Source organism: Bos mutus, chromosome 3 (genome assembly GCF_027580195.1).
Source record: "Bos mutus isolate GX-2022 chromosome 3, NWIPB_WYAK_1.1, whole genome shotgun sequence".
NCBI classification, from domain to species: Eukaryota; Metazoa; Chordata; class Mammalia; order Artiodactyla; family Bovidae; genus Bos; species Bos mutus.
Genome location: NC_091619.1, coordinates 2,149,764 through 2,174,475, shown reverse-complemented (window position 1 = coordinate 2,174,475; position 24,712 = coordinate 2,149,764). Strand labels below are relative to the sequence as shown.

Here is a 24,712-nt window from a genome sequence, read left to right as displayed (position 1 = left end):
GAGGTGGGAATACCATACCACTTTGCCTGTCTCCTGAGAAACCTGTATGTAGGTCCAGAAGCAACGGTTTTTATAGAACTGGACATGAAACAACTAATGGGTTCAAAATTGGGAAAAGAGTATAACAAGACTGAATCTTGTCACCCTGCTTATTAACTTCTGTGCAGAGTGCATCATGCTAAATGCCAGGCTGGTTGAAGCACAAGCTGGAATTAAAATTGCCCAGAACAATATCAACAACCTCAGATGTGCAGATGATACCACTCTAATGGCAGAAATTGAAGAGGAAAGATCCTCTTGATGAGGGTGAAAGAGGAGAGTGAAAAATCTGGCTTAAAACTCAACATTCAAAAAATTAAGATCATGGCATCCAATCCCATCACTTCATGGGAAATAGAAGGGGAAAAAAATAGAAGAAATGACAGAATTTATTTTCTCGGGCTCTAAAATCACTGTGGATGGTGACTGCTACCATGAAATACACTTGTTCCCTGGAAGGAAAGCTATGAGAAACCCAGACACTGAATTAAGAAGCAGAGACATCACTTTGCTGCCAAAGATCAAAGCTATAATTTTTCCAGTAGTCATGTATGGATATGAGAGTTGGATCATAAAGCAGGCTGAGTGCCAAAGAATTGATGCTTTTGAATTGTGGTGCTAGAGATCTTCAGAGTCCCTTGGACAGGAAGAAGATCAAACCAGTCAATCCTAAAGAAAATCAACCCTGAATATTCACTGGAAGGACTGTTGCTGAAGCAGAAGCTCCAATATTTTGACCACTTGGTGCAAAGAGCTGACCCATTGGAAAAGACTCTGATGCTGGGAAAGATTGAAGGCAAAGGATAAGGTGGTGGCTGAGGATGAGATGGTTAGATAACATCACCAACTCAGTGGACATCAGTTCAGTCACTCAGTCATGTCTGACTCTTTGCGACCCCATGAATCGCAGCATGCCAGGCCTGCATTTGAGCAAACTCCAGGAGGTAGTGAAGGACAGAGGAGCCTGGATGCTGCAGTCCATTGGGTTGCAAAGAGTCGAACATGACTTAGTGCCTAAACACCAACAGGGATGACATCAGTGGATTCTAACTGGAGCCATTCTCTACTCTCAGTGCTACTGATGCAGAAAACTCAACTTCTCTGTTCACCTGTGCTGAACCAAATCTCAGAGACAGAATTTTGGGTGACGTAGAAAAAGATAGCTTTATTGCTTTGCCAGGCAAAGGGGGACACAGTGGGCTCATGCCCTCAAACCCATATGTCTCAACTTGAGGAAGACAGTGACAAGTTTTATAGTAAAAGAAGGCATGATAAGCTCATGGACATTCCTCTAATGGGTTGGTGATGAGCTAAGTAGGAGTCAGCACCAACAACCTTCAAGTCCAGCTGGTCTGGGATCTACATGCTTGTAGGCAGCATATCATTGTTAATCATTAATTAACTTCTCCCATCTGGAGGAGGATTCAGTGTCTGCAAAATAGATTAAAGATATTTTTGTTTGTATCCTTTGATGGGGAAACAGGATCTTGCCCCAAGGCTACTCTTGACTCTTTCTTCTTGGTCTCCCATTCACTTCCTTCCTCAATTAACAGTTGTTTGAACTCAGGGAAGGTCATGGAGGTTGAATGAAGGCTGCTTCCTATAGTCAAAGAAATGGGGGACACAAAAGCCTTGTGCCCAGGAGCCCCTCAAGGCCTGCATAGTATCACTATTTCATCATTGAAATGAAGTTGCTCAGTCGTGTCCAACTCTTTGCGACCCCATGGACTGTAGCCTATCAGGCTCCTCCATCCATGGGATTTTCCAGGCAAGAGTGCTGGAGTGGATTGCCATTTCCTTCTCTAGAGGATCTTCCCGACCCAGGAATGGAACCCGGGTCTCCCGCATTGCAGGCAGACGCTTTACCGTCTGAGCCTTTGTATCTTAATTCGTGCACTAAAATAAGTTAATGTGATAATTTAAGACGATTTTTTTCATTCTTATCTCTACTAGGAATCACTACACAGCAACATTGCTACTGTCTACTGCCTCTGTACTCTACATAGCTTTTCTTGGGGAAAAAAATACTTTTTCTTTTGAACTAACACTTTTTAAAGAAAAATATTCTTCCTACCACACTCATAAAACAATGGAAAAAAAAAAAAAGAGAGAAATCACCAATTAAATCTTCTCCATTATTCCATTCGTTTATTTATACCATGTTAGTGACCTTTGTCTATTTTTTTTTTTCCCTCAAGCTCTACCTGATTATGTTCTTTATTGAGGTTCAACATTAAGCCATAGATGGTTTTCATTAGGGAATGAAACTGCATTCCTTTTCTTAATTGTGCCTGTTTTTGGTGTGTACTTCTAAGTAGAAACCAAGATTGAAGTCTGTACCTAAAGAAGCTTCCAGAGAGGAGGGCTTCCAGAGGGGCCCCAAAGAAGTGATGGTGCTGAAGGCAACGGAACCATTTACATATGATGTCGCAGGAGGCAAGAGGATGTTTCATGCCACAGTGGCTACTGAAAGTCAGTTCTTCCAAGTGAAGATTTTTAATGCTGCCCTGAAGGAGAAGTTCATCCCCAATAAAGCCATTGCCATATCAGATTATATTGGCCGCAATGGGTTCCTGGAAGTGTTCAATGTCATATCTGTGTCTGATGTTAAGCCTGACCGAAAGATGGAGATCTCTAAAAGCCTAATTCAAAAGGCAAAAGCAACTCCTAAAATCAGTCATCTTTATCTGCAAGACCTAGGAACATTTGTGAATGGGGTTTTTGTGGTGCATAAGGTAAGTCCACATCATTGTTTTGCAATATTTCTTTTGCAATCCCAGAATTCAAGTCTTAACTGCCAAATGAATATAGTTAACTTCATAAATATAGGAACTCAAAGCCCTTCTGACCAGGGATAGTTGGGTGCAGTCTTTCATTTCAGAATATAGGGCTGATAATTTCTTAACATTCTTCTTGCCATAACAACATGCAAGTTTTTAAGAAAGTGATTCACCAGAAATCATAGTATTTTATGAGCTGTACTGATCCATTCACAGCCATCCTGTGCAGAATTTATATTTATATTTATCTATTAACATATTATTAACATGTTAACACAGAGAAAGCACTCCTTTCAGTGACAGTTTAAGTTAATTTGTGAATAAAGAATTGTTCTTTCAAGCTTGGATTTCAACTGTGACAAACAAGATGAGAAATCAATAGACTGCTTTGCCCTAGAATCTGCTCTTATCAACAATTAGCTAAGATTCTGATCATCTGAACTGTACAGTATTCTCACATCTTCACATTCTTTCATCAAAAAATTGTTGAGCCAAAAATTTTAGCATTAAGATGAGAAATATGGATATTGAAAAAATGTGAGAAACCAAGTCATTTCATTTTTAAATTTATTATGTGGACAATAAAAGATAGAATTTAGGTGAATTCTTAGAATCAGAGTAGGTATTTTAGTCCCAACACTTCATAGAAATACTAAACTTAGCTGACCTAACTTTTATGTGAAGTATGTTTCATATTCCATTATATATGTCTTCTAGGGTGGCTTTTTACTTATACCCTGTTTTTTGTGCACTCTATTATAAAGAATGTGCATACATGAGCATTAGCAGAATTGATGAGTAAAGTAAGTGACATAGAAACTAGAACAATGGAACGAGATGATCTAGAGTCAAGATTTGGGCAGATTAGGGAAGAATGAATAGATACAGAAGATAGAGGAAAGAATTACATATTGAAATAACAATCAACTGAAGGAGGAGTTTTAGCAATCTTTTTTAGACTCATCATAAGACAGGAATAGCCTTTCTTCTCTGTTCTTCGTCGTGAAGTCGCTCAGTCGTGTCCAATTCTTTGCGACCCCCATGAACTGTAGCCTATCAGTCTCCTCTGTCCATGGGATTTTCCAGGCAAGAGTGCTGGAGTGGATTGCTATTTCCTTCTCCAGGGGATCTTCCTGACCCAGGAATCGAACCCGGGTCTCCCGCATTGCAGGCAGACGCTTTACCGTCTGAGCCACCAGGGAAGCCAGGGAAATCCAAAAAAGCCTCTGATGCTTATCAGACCACATCACATCTAAGTTCCTTAAGAAATCTCAGCTATTCTTAGATGGAAGCAGCAAAAATTAGGGAAGTAATCCCTTTTTCTAGAATGACCCAGCACACAAACAACTAAAGGAAGAAAAGATAGAGAATTTATATGGGAGGATAAACTGAACAAGATATCTTACACTGTTTGATACCTGTAATACTAGACCTCCAGCTAGTATTAACTGTTCTGAGAGAAAAGTTTCCACTAACACTCTCGATTTTTCAAAGTTTTCAAAGCGGAAATTCCTGATCCAGTTCTCAAAAGATGAATGCTAATTTTCTTTTGCAGAAATCGGTATATAATGAATTCATATATTATGAAATAAAAGATGATACAGGAGTGATGGAAGTCGTGGTTTATGGACAGCGACTAACCAGTGTCAACTGTGACGAGGGTGACAGACTTACACTCGTGTGCTTTGAATTGGGAGAAAGTGGGCATAAGAGGCAGCTGAGATCTGTAATTCATAGTTTCATCAAGGTGAGATCTTCTGGTGGGTCATCATTGTTCCAAAGTAGAAGTCTTTAAGAAAACTATACTGCTGCTATTACACAGAGAGTCTAGCAGGTGAAATAACTAACCCTTGTCATTTAGTGTGTGTGAAGTTCCTTTTCTTCATTCTTATTTTTAAGGATATTTTAAAATGTAGGTTAGTTTAAAGTGTACAGCAAAGGGATTCAGTTACATACACACACACATATATTTATATATTGTATTCACACACACACACACACACATATATATTCATTTTAGATTCTTTTCCATTAGAGGTTATTATACAAAATCAAGTATAATTCTCTGAGCTATACAGTAGGTCCTTGTTGTTTACCTATTTTATATATTGTAATGTGTATATGTTAATCCCAAACTCCTAATTTATTTTCCCTCCCCCCACCACTATCCCCTTTGGTAACCATAAATTTTTTTCTGTGTCTGTCAGTCTTTTCCTGTTTGGTAAGTTCATTTGTATCTTTCTATTTTTTTTATTTTTTAGAATTCACATGTAAGTGATATCATATGATATTTGTCCTTTGTCTGACTTACTTCACTCACTATGACAATCACTAGGTTCATCCATGTTACTGCAAATGGCATTATTTTATTCTTTTTATGGCTAAGTGGCATTCCATTGTTACCCTATTCATTCATCTGTCAATGGGAGTATAGGTTACTTTCATGTCTTGGTATTGTAAATAGTGCTGCTATGAACATTGGGCTACATGTGTCTCTTCAAATTAGTTTTCTCCAGATATTTGCCCAGGAGTGTGATTGTAGGTAACTCTATTTTTAGTTTTTTTAAGGAACCTCCATACTGTTCTCCAGAGTGGATGCACCAATTTATGTTCACTCCAACAGTGTAAGAGGGTTTCTTTTTCTCCACATCCTCTCCAGCATTTGTTACAGACTTTTTAGTGATTGCCATTCTGACTGGTGTGAGGTGACAGTCATTGTATTTTTGGTTTTCATTTCTCCAATGGTAAACAATATTGAGCATTTTTTCATGAGTCTGTTTTCCGTCTATATGTCTTCTTTAGAGAAATGCCTATTTAGTCCTCTGCCCATGTCTTGATTGGGTTTGTTTTTTGATATTAAGCTGTATGAGCTGTTTCTATATTTTGTAAATTAATCCCTGTTGTTAGCATCCATTGCAAACACTTTCTCCCAGTCTGTGGGTTGTCTTTTTGTTTTATTTATGGTTTCCTTTGCTATGCAAAATCTTTTAAATTTAATTAGGTCTCATTTGGTTATTTTTGTTTTTTTTTCCATTACTCTTGGGGACTGATCCAAAAAATATTGCTTCAACTTACTTCAAAGACCGTTCTGCCTATATTTCTGATAGGAGTTTTAGTGTATCCAGTCTTACATTTAAGTCCTTAATCCATCCTGAGCTTAATTTTTAATGGTGTTAGAGAATGTTCTGGTTTGATTCTTTTAGACATACCTATCAAGTTTTCCCATCACCACTTACTGAAGAAACTATCTTTTCTCCATTGTATTTTTTTGCCTTGTTTGTCATCAATTAATTGGCCATAGATGTGTAGGCTTCTTTCTGGGCTTTCTAGCCTGTGCCATTGATCTATATGCCTTTTTATTCTGTGTGTGGCAGTACCATACTATTCTGATGACTATAGCTTTGTAGTATTGTCTGTAGTCAGGGAGCATGATTTGTCCAGCTCCATTTTTATTTCTCAAGATCATTTTGGCTATTTGTGGTTTTTTGTGGTTTTATGCAAATTACAAACTTTTTGGAGTTCTATAAAAAATGCTACTGGTAATTTGATAGGGATTGCATTAAATCTATACATTGCCTTAGGTAATATAGTCATTTGAACAATATTGATTCTTCTAATCCAAGAACATGGTATATCTTTCCATCTGTTTGTGTCATCTTCAGTTTCTTTCATTAACATCTATTAATTTTCATTTAAGGATATTTTAAATCATATTAAAGAGAGAAACTTCAGAAAGTCTATCAAAAGCTATATCTAAGCTAAATATTATAAAGTTGTTTGAATTTTCAGATCAGGTGGATTAATTATTAAATTTTGACTTTTTAAGGCAAATTTATTTTGAATCCTGGTTATACAATTTGCTAGTTGACTAATAACTTAAATGCTAGAAACTTCTGATTCATCATCTATAAAATGGAGGAAATATCTTTTATGTCAGAGGATAGTTACTTGCCCATTTCAGATCTGTTAATAAATGATCAAGGATGCCTCTGAGCCTTTCAGAACACAAAGTTACCTGCCTTTGGTGAGATACACATGCTGGTCAACAACAGAGGTTATTGGTCCTACAGGACAAATTCCATGGTTTTTGTCAAACTCACACATTCATTCAAATCTTTGAATACTAACAAAGGCTACTATGGGCATACTTTGCTTTATTATACTTCACTTTCTTGTGCTTCATAGATTTTTGCTTTTTTCTTTGGTTTATTGTACAAATAAAGGATTTATAGCAATCCTATGTAGAGCAAATCTCCTGGAGTTGTTTTTCCAAAACATTTTTCACTTTGAGTGTCTGTGTCATATTTGGCAATTTTCCCAATATTTCAAGCTTTTTCTTGAATTCTTGTATTTGTCATTTTGATCTGGGGTTAGTGATCTTTGATGTTACTATTGAAATCATTTTGGAGTGCCATGAACTGCACACTTGTATGAGACGGGGAATTTCTTTGATAAATGTTATGTGTGTTCTGACTGCTCCACTGATGGACAGTTCCCCCATCTCTCTCCCTCTCCTTGGTCTCCCAATTCCCTAAGGCAAAACAATGTTGAAATTGGGCCATTTAATTACTCTATAGAAGCTGCTAAGTGTTCAAGTTAAAGGAAGTGTTATACATGTCTCACATTAAATCAAAAACTAGAAATGATTAAGCTCAGTGAGAAAGGAAAAAAAAAAAGCTGTCAAAAGTTAGGCTTCTTGTAACAAATAGACAAGTTGTGAATGCAAAAATTTTTTTAAAGAAATTAAAAATGTTATGCCAGTGAACCTATGAATGATAAGACAACAAAACAACCTTACTGTTGACATGGAAAATTTTTGTGGTCTGGATGGAAATCATTCTTAGGGAAAAGCCCTAACATTTAAATACCATGAAGGCTGAGAGACATGAGAAATCTGCAGAAGGAAAGTTTGGAGCTAGCAGAAATTGATTCATTAGGTTTAAGGAAAGAAGCCATCTCTAACATAAATGTACAAGATGAAGCAGCAAGTGTTGCGTCTATAGAAGCTGCAGCAAGTTATCCAGAAGACCTAGCAGAGATGATTGATAATGATTGCTACACTCCATAACAGATTTTCAATTAAGATGAATCAGCCTTATATTGTAAGAAGGTATCATCTAGGATTTTCACAGATAGAGAAGAGAAGTTAGTGCCTGGCTTAAAAGCTTCAAAGGACAGACTGACTCTACTGTTATGGGCTAATGGAGCTGGTGACTAAGTTGAAGCCAATGCTCACTGACCATTCTGAAAATCTTAGGGTCCTTAAGAATGCTAAATCTTTTCTGCTTTTGCTCTTATAAATGGCACAATAAAGCCTGGATGACAGTACATCTGTTTACAACATGTTTTACTGAATATTTTAAGTCCACTGCTGAGACCTACTGTTTAGAAAAAGAAAAAAAAAAAGATTCCTTTTTAAAATATTACTGCTCATTGACAATGCACCTGATCACCCAAGATGTCCTATGGAGATATAGGAAGAAATTAATGTTGTTATCATGCTAACATAACATCCATTCTGTATCCCATGGATTATGATTTAAGAAATACATTTCACCAGGCTATAACTACAGTAGATATGATTCTTCTGATGGATCTAGGCAAAGTCAAATAAAAACCTTTTGGAAAGGATTCAGCATTCTAGATGTCATTAAGAACATTCATATTTCATGGGAAAAGATCAAAATACCAAGATGAATAAGCATTTGAAGGAAATTAATTCCATCCCTCATGGATGATTTTGAAAGGTTCATGACTTCAGTGAAGGAAGTAATGGCAGATGTGGTAGAAAATGAACTAGAATTAGAAGTGGAGCAAGAAGATGTTACTGAATTGCTGGACTTTGATGATAACTTTTGGAGAAGGAAATGGCAACCCACTCCAGTGTTCTTGCCTGGAGAATCCCATGGATGGAGAAGGCTGGTAGGCTGCAGTCCATGGGGTTGCACAGAGTTGGACACGACTGAAGCGACTTGGTGGCGGCGGATGATAACTTTAATAGATGTGGTGTTGCTTCTTGTTGTTCTTGTTCAGTCATTAAGTCATGCCAAATTCTTTGTGACCCAATGGACTGCAGCACACCAGGCCTCATTCTCCTTCTCCCAGAGTTTCCTCAAATTCATATCCATTGACTTGGTTATGCTATCTAACCATCTCTGGGTGAACAAATAAAAGAGCTTCTTGAAATGTCATCTACTCCTGAGGATGATGCTGTGAATATTGTTGAAACAACAAAGGATTTAGAATGTTATACAAACTTAATTGATAAAACAGTGCCAGGGTTTGAGAAGTTTGGCTCTAATTTTGGAAAAAAGTTATACTATGGCTATTGTTGGTGAGAAAAGAAAATTTCTTCTACTCTTCTAAGTTCTTTAGACTGGTATAAGAATTAAAATGAGATAGATTAACAAGAGAAATGCAAACAAAAGTTTAATAACATGTGTACATGGAGAGGACACATGTCATACTTGCTTGCTCCCTGGAAGAAAAGTTACGACAACCTAGACAGCATATAAAAAAACGGAGACGTTACTTTGCCAGCAAAGGTCTGTATAGTCAAAGCTATGATTTTTCCAATAATCATGTATGGATGTGAGAGTTGGACCATAAAGAAAGTTGAGTGCCAAAGAATTGACGTCTTTGAACTGTGGTTTGGAGAACACTCTTGAGAGTCCCTTGGACAGCAAGAGATCAAACCAGATAATCCTAAAGGAAATCAGTCCTGAATTGGAAGGACTGATGCTGAAGCTGAAGCTCCAATACTTTGGCCACCTGATATGAAGAACTGACCCTGATGCTGGGAAAGATGGGAGGCAGGAGGGGAGGGTTATGACAGAGGATTATATAGCTGGATGGCATCACCGACTCGATGGACATGAGTTTGAGAAATCTCCAGGAGTTGGTGATGGACAGGGAAGCCTGCGTTGCAGTCCTTGGGTTCACAGAGAGTCAGATGCAACCGAGCAACTGAACTGACTGATTCATGAGAGACCCAGAAAAAATGAATAGCTCACCAAAATGGCTGAAACCCTCAATTTAAATACGTTTTCAGTTAAATACTATAGCAGTTAATGATAAAAGAGAATGTCAGGGGTAGTTGTTTGAGACCTCCACTGGGGAGAAAGGCAATTCACATGGAGATGGAAAAACAAATGTTATAGTAAACAAATGTTTGCTGGACATCCAGAGAAGATGGGACAGAGAGTGAACTCTACTCTATGGGCCCTGCAAAGTTTCCTCTACCACACTTAGCCCATATTCTTTGCAGATACCTCTTATGAGACCTTTATTCTGGAAACAGCCTCTTTAACTAAATTCTTTAGGTAGCTAAGTTCAGTTTAGTTCAGTCACTCAGTCATGTCTGACTCTTTGAGACCCCATGGACTGCAGCACGCCAGGCCTCCCTGTCCATCGCCACCTCCCAGAGTTTACACAGACTCATGTCCATTGAGTCAGTGATGCCATCCAATCATCTCATCCTCTGTCATTCCGTTCTCCTCCTGCCTTCAATCTTTCCCAGCATCAGGGTCTTTTCAAATGAGTCAGTTCTTCACATCAGGTGGCCAAAGTATTGGAGCTTCAGCTTCAACATCAGTCCTTCCAGTGAATATTCAGGATTGATTTCCTTTAGGATGGACTGATTGGATCTCCTTGAAGTCCAAGGGACTCTCAAGAGTCTTCTCCAACACCACAGTTCAAAAGCATCAATTCTTTGGTGCTCAGCTTTCATTATAGTCCGACTCTCACATCCATATATGACTACTGGAAAAACCGTATCTTTGAATACACAGACTTTTGTTAACAAAGTAATGTCCCTGCTTTTAAATATGCTTTCTAGGTTGGTCATAACTTTCCTTCCCAGGAGCAAGCATCTTTTAGGTACTAAAGGGGATGTGAAAAGAAAGATTTCCAGAGGCTTCTGTTTCTTAAAAAATAATCAATATAAGTTAATCCTCATGCCTGAAAGACATCTTTTGGGGGTGATAAATTTCCTCTACACTATCAAACAGCATTGCATACTACAGACAGATTTTCCATGAAAGGAAATGTCAATCATTCCAACAAAATCCATCATTGTCTTATTTAAGAAATTGCCACCACTAACCCAAGCTTCAGCAAACATCAGCTTCATCAGTTGGCAGCCATCAATATCCAGGCAAGATCCTCCTCCAGAAAAAAAAAAAAAGAAAAAATTATGACTCACTGAAAATTCAGATGACAGTTAATGTTTTTTAGTAATAAAGTATTTTTTGATTCAGTTATGTACATTGATGCTCTTGCACAGTTAATAGACTGCAGTATATAGTATTGTATAAACATAACTTTTATATGTACTGGGAAAGCAAAAAAAAAAAGAAAATATGTGTCATTTTATTGCAATATTCTCCTTGTCACAGTGGTCTGGAACTGAACCCATATTATCTCTGAGGTGTGCCTGTACTGGGATGCAAACAGATCAGATACAAAGGCTGACATATCCAAGCACTCAGAAATGCACATCCTTTTTAGTCTTGCCAGTTCTTAGGCTCTCAATGAGACATCCCAATCTTTCCTTCACAGCATGGCACCAGGAATACCTTTTGCCCATTCCTTCCACCTTTCCTCCCAGTAAGAACTTTCCCTTCAACTCTTGGCCTTGAGTATAATTCCTTCTTCTTTTCTCTTGTTCTCCAAAACTCCTGCCTGTCCACATGCACTTATGCTGGGTATGAGTGCCTATCTCATCTGAGGGTTCCAACAAAGAACTAGGGGTGGTGGCTCAAAAGATGGGAATTCACTAAATAAGCTAGGTGAGAGTCGGAGAAGGCCCTCTTAGGTGGGAAGAGGAAAAGGGATGTGACAGTGTGAATGAAGGGAGAAATGTATAATCAGGTTCATCTCGTTGTTTATCTTTTTCTTCTTCAAGGTCACCAAGGTCAAGCAAAGAACAACCACACAATCCTGATTCATATATGGAAACCTGCTCAGAGCTGTTCTTCTAAAAACCTGGATGTCATTAATATTGATGTTTATGGCACTAAGATACAATTAAAGGAAAAATGTATATATAGACACACATATAGTGTACTTTATTAGCCATTACTTCTTAGGAATGAAAAGCTTTTCATTTTTTTAATACTTTTCTGTAACATCTCAATGTCCCATTTTGCATCTATAACTTTTATAACTTGGAAAAAATAATAAATATTATATTTTTCTTTTCTGAAGGTGTGTATCCCTAGGAGTTGATTTGCTGCTTAAAAGGAAATAGTCATCTGTGGCCTGAAAATCAGATAGAGACACCTAAGCCTCAAGCAATATTTGAATTTATACTTTGGGTGTGATCTTTACAGGATATAACTCTGGTCAAGAATGAACAGGCTGAGCAAGCTGTGCTCAAAGAACCCAGGAGGAAGGCAGACAAACTGAAATTCCATCTGTCCTTCAATTGCCAACCCCCATCCCAGGGTGGAGTTGCTTTAGTCTAAAACAATGTTATCTTTTCAGAATTGATCTCCTGGAGGGGCCATAATTGGGTAATTTGTGTACCAAATAAGGCAGCTTTTGGCTATTTGCCTGAAGTCACTAGTACATTTTGAAAGTAACTGTAGCCCCTCTGATGTGAAATAACTGGTTCCACTTATTTATTCAGGTACCAACAGCTCAGTAGTTCTCCAGTTATACTTCATGGTCCGCACATGTGTGGATCCTATGAAAAAGTTGCTCCAGGCAAAGACCTGGATTAGGCAAACACTGAAGAATAATTAATTTACAGAACAGTGACTTCCCTGGTGGCTCAGAGGGTAAGCATCTGCCTACAATGTGGGAGACCCGGGGTTCAGTCTCTGGGTTGGGAAGATTTCCTGGAGAAGGAAATGGCAACCCACTCCAGTATTCTTGCCTGGAAAATCCCGTAGATGGGGGAGCCTAGTAGGCTACAGTCCATGGGGTCGCAGAGTCAGACACGACTGAGTGACTTCACTTTCACAGTGGCAGAAAGTAACTAACACTGATTTAACAGTGTGTTCTTTCACGTTTATTTTTTTGAAGTACAGTTGATTTATAATGTTAATTTCTGCTGTACAGCACACTGATTCAGTTATACATAATATATAAATAATGTATTCTTTTTTGTATTATTTAATAAACCACTATGGTTTATTACAGGATATTGAGTATAGTTTTCTTAGAGTGTTATTTGTTGATCCCACATTTGGTACTTGATATTTTGCAATTAGTTTGTATCACTTAATCTTATACCAGCTCTAGAGGGTTGATAGGATTCTTTTTTTTTTTTAACTTTTCTAATAAGAAAAATAAGAGACAGAATGGCAAGATCATGTTTTTAATGATTAGAACAGTTCCATCATAAAAATAATTTCCCCCATGCCACTTTATTGTTGATGCTTTCTCTAATCCAAGCTCCTGGAAACCACTGATATAGTTTTTTATTTTTATTTTTAGTTATTTTATAATAGGAGGGAAATTGCTTTCAATGCTGTGCTGGATTCTGTGTACAACAACTCGAGTCAGTAATAATTATACATAGCCCCTTCCCTCATCCCAACTGTCTAGGTCATCAAGAAGCACCATCTGGGCTCCTTGTATTATACAGCAGCTTCCCAGAGCTATCTGTTTTACACTTAATACTGTATATATTCGATGCTACTTTCTCAATTCATTCCACCCGCTCCTTCTCCTGTTGTGTCCATAAGTCCATTCTCTGCTTCCGTGTCTCCATTCCTTCCCTGAAAGTAGGTTCATCAGTACTACTTTCCTAGATTTTGAAAACAAAAAACAAATACATATTAATGCATATGTAGGGAATCTAGAAAAGCTTAAAGTGAAAGTCACTCAGTTCCGTCTAACTCTTTGTGACCCCATGGACTGTATAGTCCGTGGACTTCTCTAGCCCAGAATACTGGAGTGGGTAGCCTTTCCTTTCTCCAGGGGATCTTCCCAACCCAGAGATTGAGCCTAGGTCTCCTGCATTGCAGGCAGATTCTTTACCAGCTGAGCCACCAGGAAAGCCCAAGATTACTGGAGTGGGAAGCCTACCCCTTCCCCAGTGAATCTTCCCAACCCAGGAATTGAACCAGGGCCTCCTGCTTTGCAGGTGGATTCTTTACCAACTGAATTATCAGGGAAGGCCCTCTTAACTTAAACTTTCTCATTTTCCAAAGTTTCCTAAGATGGAATTTAAAATGGGTTTAGCATTTTGAGTCTGGCTGTTTTTACTTTGTATAGTGTAGTTGTGTGTATTGGTTTTTTCCTTTTTATTGCTGTGTGGACTTTTATTTAACGTGTGGACTCACTGAAGTTTATCCATTCCCCAAGTGAGGAATGATTGGATTGTTGACACTTTCGCATAGTTACAAATAAAACTGAGGCCAATACTCACATGCAGATTTTTGTGTGAACCTATGTTATCATTCAATGAATAAAACTTTTGGGGTGACATTGTTGGTTTATATGGTAAATGTATTTCAAGTATGTAAGAAATTGCCAAACTGTTTTCTAAGATGACTATAAATTTTTCATTCCCTGGAGCAATCTGTGGGAGTTTCAGCTGCTCTGCATCCACCTCAGAATTTAGCACTGTAGGTGAATGTTAATTTAAAAAAACAAACAAAACTGTCCAACTCTTTTGCAAAGCAGTGTACCATTTAATGTTCCTGCTACCATTGTATGACAGTCTTAACTTCCCCTTATCCTTATCTGTCACTGGTACGGTCAGTCTTTTAAAATTTTAGTCGTTCTAATTTCTGCATAGTGGTGTCTTACTGTAGTTCTAATTTGCATTTCTCTAAAGATAAATTAGTTTGAGCATCTTTTTATGTGTTTATTTGCCACCTGTGTATCTTTTTTTTTTTTTTTTTGCTCATCTTAAAAATTTAACTGTTTGTTCTCACAATACTGAGTTTTGGGAATCCTTTATAAATTCCAGTTTTAGGATCCTTAGTAGCTATGTGGCTAGCAAATATTACCTCTCAATCTATGGCTTGTCTTTTCATGCTTTTAAGGTATCTTTTGAAAAGACATGTTTATTTTGATGAAGTTTAAATTATCAAAATTTTTCTTATGAAGATCTTTTAATACTTGGGGGGAATCAAAAGACGAATGTGACAGGAAAATTACATAAAATTCAAATTTCAATGACTACCATGCAGTTTTATTGGGACACAAACACGCTCATTCATCTATGGATTGTCTATGGCGGCTTTTGTAGCCAATGCAAAGTAAGCATCTGTAATATAGACTATTGGGGTCATATAGATGAAAACATTGGGTTGGCCATGAAGTTTGTTCAGGTTTTTCTGCATTACCCTACAGAAAAACCCAGAATAACTCTTTGGCCAACCCAATATGTACTATTGGATGTTTTACTGAAAAATTTTTCTAATCCATCTTTTTGAACCTTAGTTATCTTGTAGAACAGTTAAACATGAGAAAATAAATTTTATATTAGCTTCATTTTTCAAATTATCAGTGAGACTGACAATCATTTCATGCTCTAAACCTTTGATATTTTTGCTGTGAATTTGGTTATTTATAGTGTATATTAACTTATATAGCTACAAATAGTACATATTTTCCATTAATTATTTTTTCATTCAATAGATATTGAATGTCTATAATATTCTTGAATATTTACATAGAGCAGAACCTTATCATTACCCCCAAACTAAACCTGGCTATGGGCTTCAATAAATGAGAAATACACTTTTATTGTGATAACATGTTGAAATTTTGGAATGGTTTATCCAGGAATTATCATATCCTGACTCATCTGGAGTTAGGAAGGAGCCCGTGTGCTGCTGCTCTCCAGTAACTCACAATCTGGTTGAAGAGGTTGTACATTTCAGGTATTCTTCAATTAAATGCTGGTTAGACCAGTTGATCTGAATTGATCCCTTTCATTTCAGTTTTTTGACCTTAATAACCTTATGGAGACAAAATACATATGGTCTGAGATGAAGCTGATCAGTTATCCCTTCTCTGCTTTCAGTGACTCTGTCCTCTTAAAGTGTATTTTTCTTTTCTTCTCATAAAATTATCTTCTTCCTTTCCTCCCAGTGGGCTTCCCTAGTGGCTCAGATGGTAAAGAATTCACCTGCAATGTGGGAGACCTGGGTTTGATCCCTGGGTTGGGAAGATCCCCTGGAGAAGGGAACAGCTAACTACTCCAGTATTCTTGCCTGGAGAATTCCATGGGCAGAGGAACCTGGCAGGCTACAGTCCATGGGGTCGCACAGAGTTGGACACGACTGAGCAACTTTCACTTTCACTTCCTCCCAGTACATTGTTCATTCTTGGATAATTCTCCTGAAGTTACTATCTGGCTTGAGATATACACTCCTACTTAACAAGGGCACATATACCAGTGTCTCAAGTCTCCACCCCACTCTTAAAAAGGGAGATAGCAGCTAGTACAAACAGTGCTGAGACATGGGATGAAGAGCAGGTAGTGGCAGCAGGATGTACTGGTATGAGGGAGAGATGAAAGGTCAGGAGTAAGGGTTTATCCTGACTCAGTTTCCCTGGACTATGTGTAAGGATGGCTGAAGTGCCTCTGACAAATGTGTTCTTAAGGTATACCTGGACTATGTCTATTTTAAGATACATCTTTCAGAATAATTTAACCGACTTTAGGCAATTGTCTGCATTAGACTTACAGTGTTACCAATGAACTGTTTGTGGAGCTGTGTGGGTATCACAGGGTGTGTCTCCACCTTATGAAGTCCATGTCCTCTTAATTGTGTGTCCAGGGTGTGTATCTTCTAAAAAGGAGGCTGCTAAGATGATGCTGTTAAAGTGCTGCACTCAATATGCCAGCAAATTTGGAAAACTCAGCAGTGGCCACAGGACTGCAAAAGGTCAGTTTTTATTCCAATCCCAAAGAAAGGCAATCCCCAAAAATGCTCAAACTACTGCACAATTGCACTCATCTCACATGCTAGTAAGGTGATGCTCAAAATTCTCCAAGCTGGGCTTCAGCAATACGTGAACCATGAACTTCCAGATGTTCAGGCTGGTTTTAGAAAAGGCAGAGGAACCAGAGATCAAATTGCCAACATCTGCTGGATCATCGAAAAAGCAAGAGAGTTCTAGAAAAACATCTGTTTCTGCGTTATTGACTATGCCAAAGCCTTTGACTGTGTGGATCACAATAAACTGTGGGAAATTCTGAAAGAGATGGGCATACCAGACCACCTGACCTGCCTCTTGAGAAACATATATGCAGGTCAGGAAGCAACAGTTAGAACTGGACATGGAACAGAAGACTGGTTCCAAATAGGAAAAGGAGTATTTCAAGGCTGTATATTGTCACCCTGCTTATTTAACTTATATGCAGAGTACATCATGAGAAATTCTGGGCTGGAATAAGCACAGGCTGGAATCAGGATTACCAGGAGAAATATCAATAACCTCAGATATGCAGATGACACCACCCTTGTGGCAGAAAGTGAAGAGGAACTAAAAAGCCTCTTTTTTTTTTTTTGCTCATTTTTTCTTTTTTTTTATTTTTAAACTTTACAATATTGTATTAGTTTTGCCAAATATCGAAATGAATCTGCCACAGGTATACCCGCGTTCCCCATCCTGAACCCTCCTCCCTCCTCCCTCCCCTACCCTCCCTCTGGGTCGTCCCAGTGCACCAGCCCCAAGCATCCAGTACCGTGCATAGAACCTGGACTGGCAACTCGTTTCATACATGATATTATACATGTTTCAATGCTATTCTCCCAAATCTCCCCACCCTCTCCCTCTCCCACAGAGTCCATAAAACTGATCTATACATTGGTGTCTCTTTTGCTGTCTAGTATACAGGGTTATTGTTACCATCTTTCTAAATTCCATATATATGTGTTAGTATACTGTATTGGTGTTTTTCTTTCTGGCTTACTTCACTCTGTATAATAGGTTCCAGTTTTATCCATCTCATTAGAACTGATTCAAATGTATTCTTTTTAATGGCTGAGTAGTACTCCATTGTGTATATGTACCATAGCTTTCTTATCCATTCATCTGCTGATGGGCATCTAGGTTGCTTCCATGTCCTGGCTATTATAAACAGTGCTGCGATGAAAGTGAAAGAGGAGAGTGAAAAAGTTGGCTTGAAGTTCAACATTCAGAAAATGAAGATCATGGCATCTGGTCCCATCACTCATGGGAAATAGATGGGGAAACAGTGGAAACAGTGTCAAACTTTATTTTTGGGGGCTTCAAAATCACTGCAGATGGTGATTGCAGCCATGAGATTAAAAGACACTTACTCCTTGGAAGGAAAGTTATGACCAACCTAGATAGCATATTCAAAAGCAGAGACATTGCTTTGCCAGCAAAGGCCCATCTAATCAAGGTTATGGTTTTTTCCAGTAGTCATGTATGGATGTGAGAGTTGGACTGTGAAGAAAGCTGAGCACAAAAGAATTGATGCTTTTAAACTGTGGTGTTGGAGAAGACTCTTGAGAGTCCCTTGGACTGCAAGGAGATCCAACCAGTCCATCCTAAAGGAGATCAGTCCTGGGTGTTCATTGGAAGGACTGATGCTAAAGCTGAAACTCCAATGCTTTGGCCACCTCATGCGAAGAGCTGACTCATTGGAAAAGACCCTGATGCTGGGAGGGATTGAGGGCAGGAGGAGAAGGGGACAACAGAGGATGAGATGGCTGGATGGCATCACCGACTCGATGCACATGAGTTTGAGTGAACTCTGGGAGTTGTTGATGGACAGGGAGGCTTGGCGTGCTGCGATTAATGGGATCGCAAAGAATCGGACATGACAGAGAGACAGAACTGAGCTGACTGACTGAAGTTCTGTGAGCTAAATATCAGGGTCTTCCACACCATATCCTGTTTAATAGCACCTGTCCAGTTTGCTGAAAGCAGACATGAAGCAGTATCCCTTTGGAGAGCTGACTTTCCTCCATGAAGTTCCCACCTTAATGAAAGTATAAACTCCAGATTTCAGGTGTAGTTTCTTTCCAGTCTTTGACAGCGCAAAGAATATAAGTTGAAGTTTGTCCCCTTCCTTACACTGGATTTTGTTCTTTTCCAAGCACCAATATTTCTATCCTTCCTGTGTTGTCATTTAGATTATATAATGCATAATTCCTCTGTTGTGTTTTCTGCAAAGATAAAATAAAAATCCAACTTTTGGTAATCTAATTAAGGAATGCCACATCAATCAGACATCAGAAGTGCCAGTAACAGCCTCCAGAAAGAGATGTAAGGGAAAAATACAGGCTTGAAACTGGCAGATATATAGTTAGTGTGCTGTGCTGACACAGCTAGTGTGTCAAACACTCAAACACACACAGTTAGTGTGCTGTTTTACTTAGATCCTATTGCCTCTTAGGTCCACCTTTCAGATCCCAAGCTCTTTTCCCTTAGAAGGCCAGGATGGCCCTGTGAACCAGTAATTGATCAGGCCAATAGTTGGAATAGTTAAGGGAAAGAAATTCCTCAGTTGGAGGACAATCACTCAAAGCAAGAAACGCAGGAGATAAGTGAGCAAATGCGATAAAACCAATAGAGTCTAAATAAGAGTTAGGAATGAGGGGAAGCAGAATAAGTCACCCCCAAATATTCCACTTTGACTTATGGATTTTTAGTTGAAGATAATTAAGACCCAGCAGATTCAGGAAAAGCTTTTTACCTCTCCCTGAACCACCTAAAAGAATTTAGATATGGGGACCTTACCAGAAAGAGCTATTACTAAAGATACCTTTCTACAGCAGAAAGACTTATCTGTATGATAGGATAAACACCTATTTAACAAACAGCTTCTCTTTTCATTTTCCTGTGAATTATCTTCCTCCCCTTTGAAGACCCAGACCCCTACCTCCTCCTTAGCTCAGGATAGTGTATAAGTCTCAACTGCCTGACCGTGTTGGAGTCATATTTTTTATGGCCCTCCCATACAGTTTAAATTATAGACACTTCCTGCCACATTGGATTGTACTAGGTACTGATATATCCTGAATCAAACTCCATCTTGTCTTGTCTCTTTAAATTTAGTTCCACAGAATGCTGATGCCCCCAGCAGAACAAACCTTCCTACTGAGTCAGCACATAGCTTCCTCTCCACTCATCTCACCTGGTTCCTTCCTCTACTTTCATCTGCGTGGTTCAAAATCTCAAGCCACTTAATTTATTTCAGCCAAGTTGTTATGAAGCTAAATCATAAGTAATGAAGTGATGAGGGAAACAGGAAAATACATGACCAGGGATATAAAACAGGTAATCAAAATGAGGAACACATTACATGGGAAAGAACATAGTGGGTTGGGCCATGAACCAATTGGATACTCATATATCTTGGCCCTAAGGTCATCTCAAACTCAATATATCAAAACTTCTCCCATGCATACCTCTTAGACTATGGTAAATTAACTCTTCTTATTTTTGTTTACCACCTAATGTTCCACACTAGAAACTTGAAATAATTGCTTTTTCTCTCTTTCACCTTCAATTGTTAGTGAGTGCCTGTGGATCAACCTCCCTAAGCTCCAACCCTCCTCTTCCACAATGTTGTTTCTGTCTTTCAAGTCTTTAAAGTCCTAGTGTACATTCTGGAAACTCAAGAGCCAAACACAAGAATGTAAATCTATTGTGAGCTAGATCCATCGTGCAAAATATGATTCTTTGCCAGAAAGGAACTTGAGAAGGCACAAAATCTACACATCTGAATCTGTGTAGGCCACATATCAATCATGAACCTTTTAGTCCTTAAAGGCACCACAGTAGAAAGAGCATGACTTTTGTAATCAAATAAATAGAGATTAATCCAGGCTCTGGCACTGACAGTGTGTTCTTGGACAAATTATTCAGTTTCTGTGATTTGTAATTGCCTGACTCGTAAAATGGAGATAACAAAATCATCTACATCAATCTACTGTTCTGTAGATTAAATTAGTTAATTAATTTATACAAAAATAACCACTGAGCCCATGCTCTGAGCCATGTGCTGGGAATATAACATGAAAAGAAGTAGAAAAAAATCTTTACCATTATGAAGTATACATTCTAGTGGGTAGAAAAAAATAAATGTAATTGAATAAAATATATATAATAGAAAGCAAGAAAGTTTCAGAAAAACATCTACTTCTGCTTTATTGACTATGCCAAAGCCTTTGACTGTGTGGATCACAATAAACTGTGGGAAATTCTGAAAGAGATGGGAATACCAGACCACCTGACCTGCCTCTTGAGAAACCTATATACAGGTCAGGAAGCAACAGTTAGAACTGGACATGGAACAACAGATTGGTTCCAAATAGGAAAAGGAGTACGTCAAGGCTGTATATTGTCACCATGCTTATTTAACTTATATGCAGAGTACATCATGAGAAACACTGGGCTGGAAGAAGCACAAGCTGGAATCAAGATTGCCAGGAGAAATATCAATAACCTCAGATATGCAGATGACACCATCCTTATGGCAGAAAGTGAAAAGGAACTAAAAAATCTCTTGATGAAAGTGAGAGGATAGTGAAAAAGTTGGCTTAAAGTTCAACATTCAGAAAACTAAGATCATGGCATCGGGTCTCATCACTTCACGGCGAATAGATGGGGAAACAGTGGAAACAGTGTCAGACTTTATTTTTCTGGGGTCCAAAATCACTGCAGATGGTGATTGCAGCCATGAGAATAAAAGACGCTTACTCCTTGGAAGGAAAATTACGACCAACCTAGACAGCATATTAAAAAACAGAGACATTACTTTGTCAACAAAGGTCCATCTATTCAAGGCTATGGTTTCTCCAGTGGTCACGTATGGATGTAAGAGTTGGACTGTGAAGAAAGCTGAGCACCAAAGAATTGATGTTTTTGAACTGTGGTGTTGGAGAAGACTTTTGAGAGTCCCTTGGATCCATCCAGTCCATTCTAAAAGAGATCAGTCCTGGGTGTTCATTGGAAGGACTGATGCTAAAGCTGAAACTCCAATATTTTGGCCACCTCATGCGAAGAGTTGACTCATTGGAAAAGACTCTGATGCTGGGAGGGATTCGGGGCAGTAGGAGAAGGGGACGACAGAGGAGGAGATGGCTGGATGGCATCACCGACTTGATGGACATGAGTTTGAGTGAACTCTGGGAGTTGGTGATGGACAGGGAGGCCTGGCGTGCTGCGATTCATGGGGTCGCAAAGAGTCAGACACGACTGAATGACTGAATGAATAGAAAGTGATAATTACAAAGCAAATAAACCTAGGAAAAGATCTCTTGAGCAGGAAAAACTCCCAACAATTACAAATGTCTTTAAAATAGGAATATTCCTGGAAGCTTGAGGAACTGTGAGGAGGCCAGTGTGGCTGCAGTGAAATGAGGGTGCAATGCTGGAAGATAAGGTCAATGCAGTGATAATTTTCTTGTATGACTATACTGGCCATTTACAGCAGGCATTTGTTCTACTTGGTCACTCCTTGTGCTGTGAAATGCTTCAACAGCACTCATGTTTATAGGAGACAAAGTGTGGAAACTAGCCAGGGTCTGGAAGATGGTAAACTGAATGAATTGCCAGGAGACAGCAAGGAGGTATTTCTGGAAAATAAATTTTAACTTAAAGTCAGGAGTAGAATATTATGGTGGGTAGGAAAGTAGTTAGATAAAGAATTCAGGGGAAAAAAAATGCAGTGACAAGCAGTTATGTGAAAATTTAGGGTGAAAGTTATATCTGAGCTGGGCTAGGGTTGCAGTGGTTACACATGAAAGCCAAGCTGGAACCCTTGCACAAAATTGGAAATTCAGTTAAATTATAAGGTGGAATTCTTTTCTCTCCAACTTGAAGGCTTCTCCCATTGTGTCTTTCTTCTCTCCCATTCTGCAAACTGCACCTCAAATTTATCTTCTTTTACCTTTTATTTTTCCCAAACTAATATCATCAATCCTGGACAATTCTGGCATCAGAAAATGCATCTGTGACTTAACAATAATCTCCCTGTTTTAAGTGGAATAAAGAGACCCAGTGTTGGAGCGGGAGCGGAGAGTAAACCTCTTTGAAAACATCTGGTTTGATATAGCTAACTTCTGTACACACCTGGAAATGGCACCATTAAGCTCGTCTGCTTAGCACAGCACAGGGAAAGTCCATGAATTGATGCCATTACTGATCATCGTAACTATTGTTCTCTGAACCTCACAATAGTGGACAACACGTATTTTCCCACTTCTCTGCTTTAGTATATGCTATTTTCATCCTCTATTTGGTCATTTCATCTGAGACAGATCATTCTCCAGCTGGGCTTCTCAGATGATACATCCTAGAATAAGATTCCTTTACTCTGCTTTGTTTCAGGATTTCCTCTTTTTACTCTCAAGATTTTCTCAGATATTATTTTACTCTAAACTTGGAGATGAGATGCTTTGCTCTTGAAAAACACTGATCTCCCATCCAAAATGTCTAATTTAGAGAGTCTTCCATTATTAAAATATATAATTTTCTAAGATTTACTCAGCCAAAGGGCAGAGTGGATTGGAATTTAAATTTCACTTATTTTTTTTTCACATTTTTTTTCCTTGATATATATTGACTTATTGAGTTGAGGGAAATTTAAAGTATTGGAGTAATGGTGTTTGGATCCAGAATTTCCTTTTCTTTGAGTTTCATATTGGACCTTATGAATTTTGGGCCCATGGGAAGAAGCTCTTATGCACACAAATTAATGTTCTTGCTTTCTTAAAATGTTTAAGCTATCACCTCATGAGTGTCAGAAAGAAAAAAGACAGGGATTATTCACATGCAAGTGGTAGAAAGTTGGTGGAGGAACTGCTTACTGACTTACTGGCCATGACAAAAGAAGAGCACTTTTCAGGTTTATAAAGCCAAAAACTAATGTAAGCACTTCACTCTAGTTTTAGGATCATCAACTAGTATAGTAAAGAATAGGATCACTTTGGGAACAGAGGTATAGCTCCTTCAGGGGATCTAAATATGGCAAGTTATTGCTTCTTAGTGTTATGACAGCAATTTAGGGCTTGTATGATGTTGTAGTTTCAGAATGTATTGATATATCCAGAATAAAATACAACCATGGTGTAAATTATTATTGTATTCTCCAGTGAGAACATTTTTATGGTTAAAAATTACTATTAGCAGAAATGCATTCAAATAAATTTCATGACTGATTTTACTACAACTTACTTTACAAGTTTATACAAATAGAATTACTTTAAATGTCCCTATATTTTATCATGGTTTACTTCTCAGAAAGCTGGATTATTTTCTCTGGGGATAAAAATATCTAAGTTACTTAACTTGAATATATTTTGTAAATAAAACTTCTCAACATTTCTTCTTTTTGAAATCATCTTATGAGATATCTGAGTTGACCACATGATTTTTTTCTGGCTTTCATCTATGCTATTCTGGGTGTAGAAAGCCCAGTTAGAGAATACACATTGAAGAGATAAATGTAAATGATGAATATAAATGATGGCATAAGCACATGATGCTACAATGATAGGGACTGATTGTGTCTTGCATTGTAGTTTTCTCTGCTCTATGAAGTTAGAAGACGTAGGTTTTAGAGATGGCCTCAAGGTGGCAGTGATTACATGTAATTGCTCCAAGTAACCCAAAGCCCTGTGATTTTTTTGTGTGAGCCAGGAATCTAAAGGTGTTGGTGAACATAGGTTGAAAATATTTAGGAATGTCTTTTATTTTTTCTGTCAACTGAATCATTTATTTCTCTCTGTCCAGGATAGCACCAAATTTCCCCTACTGCAATCTTTTTTCCATTTGCTATTGTAATGATACTAGAACTTTATTATCCTGACTAGGTAAAAATGATCCAATAAGGAATGAAATTTCAGAAAAATTACCAGTAAAGAATGACTAGTAGTTCTGTGCTCCATGTAAGAAGTCAATTAGGTTCCTGTTTTATTTTAAATTCCATCCTAGATTAT

The 24,712-nt window shown here is 38.2% G+C and overlaps 1 protein-coding gene across 1 annotated transcript in view; it reads left to right on the top strand.

Annotated features, from left to right (window-relative positions):
- The window catches only part of LOC102279458 (interferon-activable protein 203), a 42,850-nt gene extending 30,825 nt beyond the window's left edge, over positions 1 to 12,025 (top strand). The window contains exons 7-9 of the mRNA XM_014478589.2: positions 2,358 to 2,774; positions 4,375 to 4,566; positions 11,725 to 12,025. Coding sequence (XP_014334075.2) covers positions 2,358 to 2,774; positions 4,375 to 4,566; positions 11,725 to 11,763 — 648 coding nt within the window. The 3' untranslated portion in view covers positions 11,764 to 12,025. The remainder of the gene's footprint in view (positions 1 to 2,357; positions 2,775 to 4,374; positions 4,567 to 11,724) is intronic.
- The last annotated feature ends 12,687 nt before the right edge of the window (positions 12,026 to 24,712 follow it).